Raw genomic sequence first — 8,885 nt, forward strand, 5'->3', positions numbered from 1 at the left:
GTATTTATATAAATTCAAAATTTATTGATTTACAATTTTAAATTACATATTATTATTGTTATTTTTATGATATATGTATTATATATGTACATTGTACATAAATCAATACAAATTTAAAGAAAATAAGACTGAACTCAATTGAAAAAATAATACCAACGCAATACATATGCAATCGAAACGATAATATCTTAATCATGGGTATTCCCGAATACATACATTATACATGAATACTTAAGTACGAAAAATAGATTGGTCCGGATTAGAGAGACTCTACTGTAAATATGCGTATGGAAAAACATATAATGCAATGCCCTTAAAATAATTTGTTAAAATATTTAAAAACTGTGTAAATCCAAAAATTAAAAAAGTGCTAGTTTCTTATTATTTTATGAATGCAAAATATTTGCTAAATGTACTTTAAATCCATAACAATTATATGTTTAAAACATTTCTCGAGCATATTATCATTCGAACTGGAACGTCGGCCGTATAATTAACTTACCTATTTCCAATGCTATTGTAGCAGAAATCATTAAAACAATATGACATGGTACTAGTAGTACTTATAAAGTGTCGTCTTGTACCCGAATTCGGGGTTACAGATTTGACGGGGAGTATTCCATTCAAGAACTCGCGCGATCCCCACCAATTTTTGAACTGGAAATTCGAACGACTCCTGTGCACAACAAGTTCTACTACAACAATAACAATAACGATGATAATAATAAATATTGAAAACGTCCTCGGTAGCGCGCACACGAGAGGTATAATAAAACATCGTATTTATTATATTATAATATAAAATATAATAATAATATGCGAGTCCGCCGCGTGTAGTCTGCACCACGAGACATCACGGTGCTGCGGGAGCCACGGGTGGGTGCTGAAAATAGTATGCTGATGCGCGTGTGTTGTATTTGTTTGACTTTTTTCCTCCGTCTCGCTCACTCGGGGGGTGTGCGGGGGAGGACAGTGACGTGGAAAAATTACCGCACACACATTTATACATTACTTATATATTATTATGTGTTTGTGTGTTGTTATAATGCTCGTTCGATAATAATATAAATATACATAGCGTTGCATTGATGTGTGGCGATGGCACTCCGCGTGTAGCCAGTGAACCCATATTACGTATATCGTATATAATATGTAGGTGTATACCCCCGGTGATGTAAAATGACTATATATGTGTATAATAATAATATTATTATTAAGCACACATGTGTGCACTGTACATTACGTATAATGTATATATATATATGCGTTTCATATATATATAATAATATGTAGGTATGTGGGATATTTACCGGATATTCAAATTGAATATACCTGCAGCAGGTATTTTTCGTGTTCAATTTAAATTACTTTCGTAGTGTTATTTATCTACACACTGCATCGGTGCCGTGTACCTTATATAAATTATAATGTACTTATGGCAACATAATATTATATACCAACACTGCCGGGACGAGTGATATGCGTACCTACAAAATATGAGTTAAACATTAATTTTTTTTTAATTACCGGCGTTGGTGTGTATAGTTACAGAATACAACACTGCAGTGTACGAATACGAATGTAAGAACTCGACGCAATAATATCGTAGAGATATTTTATTTTAATTTAATCAACTAAAGACGCTCTACGAAATATACTATAGGTACACGGGACTTTTGAATTAACACATTCAAACGTCGCGTTACTGTAGTATTTATTAAATTATGAAACAATTGTGCAAAATATAATTTCCGTAACTTATAATGATATTCAAACGTGTTTTTTTTTCAGTTACTTTCGAGCATAAAAGTGGTATCTTACAAAAATGTACGATCATTTTCAAATAATAATAATAAAATACAATTATATAGTTACATCGTTATTATTTATACATTATACATAATATTTTGTACGTTTATGAAATATTAAAAAATGTTGGCATTTACAAAATAAATTGAATGATAATAGTATGTGGACTTTATTCATAAAATATGAACAGTGCATGGAGGTGTTGTTAAGACGTTTTTTTTTGTTTTAGCGATTATACATTCAAGATAAATTTCGGGCTTGTTCTCAGCCGAATACCGATTGTTACCAGAGTATACATTATGTAGTTCAAAGCCGGACCCGATAACAAACGTATTTGAGTTCACTTTTTTGTATACCTACATCGGCAATTCATATGTTTTTTATCGTGCGTCAATGATCGCGTATTCCATCAGCTAGTGACGGTGTTGCGATGTATAAACAATTAATTTTTATGACGTGAGTATACTGCGGACGACCTACCCGCGTCCGTTGTATGGGATTGTAATAAATAATAATAAATGTATACTTTATGGGCTGTGTCGGTCGGTCGCGGGTTTCCAGACATCTGCAGCAGCAATAGCAGCTTGACCGATCGGTTGAAAAAAAAAACGGTGTTGATGGGCTTCTGCGCACCGTTCTTTACAATAATAACAATAATAGTAATAATTCCGTTCAGACCTCCCCGTATGATATCCTACACACAAAATGCATGCACGCAGAACAATATTCAAGTATAATAATATTATTGCCTCATCTGCAACCACCTCCGTTGCGGTGTAGGTTAGACACTACATAGCAGCGAGTTTGTGTGCGTCGTTTAAGACGACTGCTTCTTTTTTTTTTTTTTTTCGATTATATTTTTATTGCGTTTTTGTCCATGCACATAACTACTGCACTGCTCGTAGTTTAATAATACAGGTGGTACCTATATATACCTGGTATGGTATTATATATTTTTCATACCGTGCACGCTCGTAGTCGTGTTCTTTTCATCTGCAGCACGAGTACACTATTATAACAGTCAGTTTGCACCGCGTCAATTAAAAATAGATTATTACGAGTATACTATTGTACATATTATAATTAAATATCATCACTAATTTGCACCGCCGAAATTTTTAGCATGTTGGCTAATTACATTTTCCAAAATTTGTCATGGATGATCACGAACACTTCAAATGAAGGTTTTGCAAGGAATTCTAAAAATAATTTTGATTAATGTATGGTATATTATTTACGAGTTTGTCATATCATTACACTATAGTAAAGAATGACGTATATATGATAACACCATAACAGCTGATAGCAAGTACAACAAAGTTTACGAATTTCAGATTGACCGCTTGCAGCCTATAAAGGTGCAAGTCCATGTCAAAAAAATAATATTGCCTTGAGTGTTAGTGTAAAAAATGAAAGTCATTGAAAGCATAAACATATTATTACTTTACAAAATATTGTCTCTGAAAGCTCAACAAACAATAATCGTAAACTATTTATCACGCAATAAAATACAGAATAGGTAGCAAATCACATAAATTTCAATTATTCGGATTTGGATTATCGAGACACTTGCCCGGGGAACATTTACGATATAATATTATTATATCGAGGGCCGAATTGGGGAACCGGACAATGTGCTAGGAGTAACGCCTGGTCCTCGTGTCTACACAATAGTCGACAAACACGTGTCAAATACATCGGAAATTTCTAACAATACTCCGTAATTTCACACTGCCAAGTCCGCAAGTGGTAAGTTAATAATTGTGTCGGTCAAAACTATGAAAAAAAACAAAACAATAACAATGAGATTAAATTTTTTTCCAAATTGAATTACACGACGTGATTTTACTGCGTTTATTTGTTCGCGGTGCAATCGATGGATAATTTATTCGAACCTTTTGAAATGAGATTTTCTGCGTATCACAATAATTACAACAATATAATCGTCTATACTTAACTATATAACGTTCGTTGTTTGCAGTCAACGCACAAACAATTAAATTGATTAACAATTGTTAGGTATTATATTATTCGTATTGTACATAATATAGCGTGGAAGTTGATCAAAAACTTCAGCAAACTTGATGGTCATCCTTAAAAACAATACTTCAAATAAAGACATTTCGTTGAATTGGATAATAATGTTTTTTTTCTCACTATAAAATACTCTTTTTTCGCATGATAAATACAATCAAAAATGTCTTCAAGTATCTTCAGTCTATGCTTAAACAGTTTCAATAATAGTTACTAACTATTTGAGTCGCATGTACTTTAATATTTTAAAGTATAATAGAATTGCTAAAATATAAAATTGTTTTCTTCCTCAATTATTAGACGGTAAGCACTAACAATTTCAGTAGCATATAGAACATAGGTAAATAATTGACAATCAAAAGTACCCATTTTCAGCATTTAAGGTATTCAAATTAAAAATCATATTAATCATTAACCACAGAATAGTTTTTAAATTTCAGGGAAAACATTTCAGCTTCGACACAATTATTAAAGTAGGTGGGACAGGTCCCTTATCAAAACGATTATTTCATCACAAGCCCCACATAATTTCATAATTTCAAAAAAAAATACAATACATTTTTCAAAAATGTTGTTTTAACGACTATAGAAATAATGTAAGCGTTTTTTGCTCAATAAATAATGAGTATGGTTCATGACAAAGGAATCACCTGCAGGTATACAGAAATTATTATTTTACGCCGCTGTCTGATTTCTCGTTTTGACATCAGTTCCCCGAGCCGGCTGGAACCCGCACCTCTAGAAGTCTCGTGAAATATCCCGACTGTTACCCAAATATAATTTATATTTATAGACGTATAATGCGCATAATATAATGTGATGTAATATGTTGTTTTTTCGTCAGCGGGGCAGCAGCCAATAATTTCTTGTCGCACTTTCCACCTCCCCCCCCCCCTTCTAAGGGTTCTCTATACGCGACGCGCGCGCCCTTGAGACAAACCGTTTGCACCCTATATGCCCCGTACAACGTTTTCAGACAACAATGTCGTTGTTATATTATTATGTTTTTCGGCTTCGTCAGCGCTGCAGACAAACGCACAAAATATACAATGCTTAAAGGTCAAGCTCATTTGTCGGTTTGCGCCCTCCGAATGTGATTTTTATAAGACTCGATGAGTATTATGGTCAAGGCCGCATTTAGGATGGTCCAAACGAGCCATTTGCCCCGGGTGGTAATTTTTTTTCTGAAACTAGTATTGAAAAATTTCAATTCAATTGCTTTTTTTTTTTTTAAACGAACTAAACACTATGTTAATTATTATAAACTCATGACTTATACGCATTGTACATACCTACTTCGAAATGTACATTACAAAATAAATAGATTAAGGCGTGGCGGCGAAAAAAATTGCCTCCAGGCGAAAATATTGTAAAGTTGTGTGGCCCCACTGATTATGGACCTGCAGGTATAAGGATCTGCAGTACATATTTATAATAATAATAACTATTGTAAATAGTAATCGAAGTGTATGCTTACATATAAAACTGCTAAGTACAGATAGGTACTTACACCCTGCAAAATAAACAAATCAGTAATTGTGTGCTGCTTGTTTATTTAGATTCTATTATGGCAGTACTCTCAAAAGTGTGGTCCGCAACAAACATTTATTCCACCAACAATTTTGAAAAAAAAATTAAGAATTTCTTAACAAAAAATCGATGTGTACATTTTTGTAATACCTAGCTAAGTAGTACCAATTAAACACAATTATATCATACTGATTAAAATCAACGAAAGAAATACATGTTGTCATCATTTATTTTAGATCTAATATCTAAAGTATATTATAAATGAGTAGTGATGAGACAAGAGAATATTCTTTTAAGAATATTCTCTTGCACATTATTACCGGGTAGGTAATTTTCTTTGTTTTTCTTTTTAGTGTCGTAGTGATGTGATTATGTTTGAAGGTTAATCCTATTGATAATTAATTTTACATTATTTATTAAAAAGACATTGCATAATTGAACAAGAAATTATATTTTTGGTTTACTATGAAAATATATTGAATTAAGTATTATTCTAGTGATCTATAATATAGTAGTACCGATAAGTAGGTATACTGTTTACTATATACAACATATAATTATTTAAACAATGTTTCTGATGTGAAGTTCTGGACTGTGGTAAGGTTTTACTCTCTTTTCTATGGGCTCGATCAATGAATTATTGAAGAAAAAGAAAATGACCTAATATTCTCCAGCTTGAGAATATTCTCTCCAAAGATAATTCCGGTAATTTTACATCACTACAAATGAGTAAGAAAAAGGTTGTTTTGTCTGCAAACCTTTTGACGGATATGGTCTGGTGGTAATTTTGATGGGCAAACGTAAATTGCGCCCAACGAAAGGAAATAGTTGTAAATTGCGCCCGCTATTTTTCAGGTATAAATTTTTGTGTAGTAAATTGCGCCCGGTATTTTTCAGGTACACATTTTTGTGTAGTAAATTGCGCCCGGTATTTATCAGGTACAAATTTGCGCCCTATAGAAGTATTATTTTTATGATTGTCATTTAGCATTACCCAGAGGACACCACGAGGAGGCGACTATCACTGTCCTCCAAAAATGTTTTTTTTTGGTTTACTTGAAATGAGTAAATTAAAAAAAAAAAAATAGGAATTAATAAAAATAGGAAAATTATTTTTTTTTTTTTAAATATTACGGTATTAATTATAGTTGATAAAATATTTTTTTTTTGGTTAAAAATGTTAATAATTATAATTATAATTGATAAAATATTTTTTTTTTGGTTAAAAATGTTAATAATAATAATAATAAAAAAGTTATAATAAGTTATCTGCATAGTAATGCGACATCATCTTCACGTATTCAGCCCTCGTAATAGTTTTTTCATTGTATTGTTGAACAATTTTTTCCATTTTTTTAAATTTTTTTTTTGATTTAGTGTTTTGAAATTTATAAGGTTCATTTATACTATTCATTTTTACATAAATTTCTGATTGTATCTCTAATATTTTATCCATAAAATTATATATATGAGGATGAGGTGTATAAAAGCTTTTGTTAAAATGACTGTGGAAAGATTCACAGGCATTAGTTGACCGAGTTAATGTTGCGGAAGCTGATGCCCAAATATTCGGAGGAAAGTCAGCGAATAAAATATATGTATTTAAAATATAGCAAGAAAATTGTCTAAGTCGATCATCTTCAGGCATTGTAGGCATTAATTCATAATTGAAATAATCGCAAACATTTTCTGGCTCTAAAAATACCATTCCAAACACATGTAATAACCATTCTCTAATAATAGATCCGTTTGATTTATACTCTGAACTTAAACCAACTTTTTGAATTCGTCTCCACCAGGCCTGTGTTAAGTGAAATCGACATCCTATAATTACGACTTCAGGCCAAACGTTTAGGCAAGCAAAATGAATAGCTTTTTCAAAGTCAATAACCATAGATTTGGGTTTCAAAATATACCCGTTTTCAGTACATTTTTCGTTCAATGTTTGAAAAAATTTTTTATAAGTGTTAGTAGATTTATTTTTCAATAAACCAAACACCAATGGTATATAGTGCCCGTTAAAATATCCATGAACACTAAATAGTTGAAGGAAGTGTTTGGCACAATACTCAAATGTACCATCTACATATAACATTTCTGATTTACACAATATTTCTAAATTTGATTTACAACATATGATTACGAGTTCACTATTAAAATCATTATACAGAAGCATATCCTCTCCTTTCGAGCTTTTGTATTGCATAGAGTTTAAAGCTTCCTGAACAGATTGAGTTGAAATTGGTAATGGAGGTAGTAACTTTCTTCTTGCATTATACATATTTCTTTTAATATATTTAACATCACTAACCTTGATTAAGCTCGTATCTTGAACTGTTGCTATGCTATGAAGTATTTTCGCTGGTCTTTCACAGATATCTTCGGTTGCTTTTCGCTTTGCACTAGCGGACACAATTTGTCGTTGTAATTTTAATAAATCTATTTTATGACGGTGTTCCACATTTTTTTCAGTTATTGTCATATTATTTTTTTCTCCAACAGTTTTCAAAAATGCATTACACGTTTTTACAGCACATCGCCACTTTGTTTCGCCCGAAGACAACTCGCGTTTTAATTTCGAAAATTTAAATGTTTGGTATATTATAACGTCGTTTTCTTTCTGGCTTTCAGTATGTATAATATCCATGTTTAACTGTTGCGTGCAAACGGCTTACTAAAATATTACCTATACGGGCTGTACGTAAAGTCGTTGTATACGCGTAAAGGCATTGATATCGCTAATATCATATCGATTATAGCGATAAACGTTCGGCTTATCCACCAATAAATGAACAACAGTATTTTTAAAATACACATAATAGGTAACGATGAATTCAAGATAGTAGATACTATGGGCGCAATTTACTATACCCATTTTAGACCCCGAAAAATCCCGGGCGCAATTTACTATAGTATTTTTACTACCTATTTAATGTGGGCGCAATTTACAAACGCCCATTTTGATTTGAAAAAACTACAGCTCTAACGCAATTTGCCTATTTCACAGGTTTGCGTCTACTTATTCTTCTTGTTATGTTATTTGTATTATACAGTAGTGCATGTTTGTATTTTATCGTTCACCTATAGTAATATATAATAGTATAATCAGCAATTCGATTTTCACTCATTTATTCTAAGTGCCAATATTTCAATGGCGAATGTGGACAAAAGTTAAGTAGATTCTGAGAGATGTTGACATTAGATCTAATAACAATATGATGCAAATGTTTTTGACGAGGTAGGGTAATATATGATACCCTGCTTAAAACGTCCACTAAGATAATTATCATTGTTCAAAATTAATAAACTTTAATACAAAATAATTGGAACATTTGTAATGAATTTAAATTTGTGCAAAATGCTTACAATTTAACATTTATACCATAGTGTTTTTATTTATTAGCAGGACTCGGAAGTTCTAGCAAATGCATATTTTTCTTGGTTCGTCCTAAAAAAACCAAAGTAGAAACAAATATGTTTCACACTTTCTCTGATGTCATATTACACGAATT

General features: G+C 31.7%; 1 protein-coding gene across 1 annotated transcript; it reads right to left on the reverse strand.

Annotated features, from left to right (window-relative positions):
* Positions 1–6,628: 6,628 nt before the first annotated feature.
* Positions 6,629–8,418, reverse strand: LOC111037525. The gene has a single exon (XM_022320154.1). It carries the CDS (start codon positions 8,018–8,020, stop codon positions 6,629–6,631), a length of 1,392 nt encoding a protein of 463 aa, XP_022175846.1. The 5' UTR covers positions 8,021–8,418.
* Between the last annotated feature and the right edge of the window lie 467 nt (positions 8,419–8,885).

The sequence above is a fragment of the Myzus persicae genome, unplaced genomic scaffold, assembly GCF_001856785.1.
Source record: "Myzus persicae strain clone G006 unplaced genomic scaffold, MPER_G0061.0, whole genome shotgun sequence".
Taxonomy (NCBI): domain Eukaryota; kingdom Metazoa; phylum Arthropoda; class Insecta; order Hemiptera; family Aphididae; genus Myzus; species Myzus persicae.

What these genes read in the sequence shown, in the direction of transcription:
- LOC111037525 (XM_022320154.1), bottom strand. Translation starts at nt 8,020, where the DNA reads ATGGATATTATACATACTGAAAGCCAGAAAGAAAACGACGTTATAATA.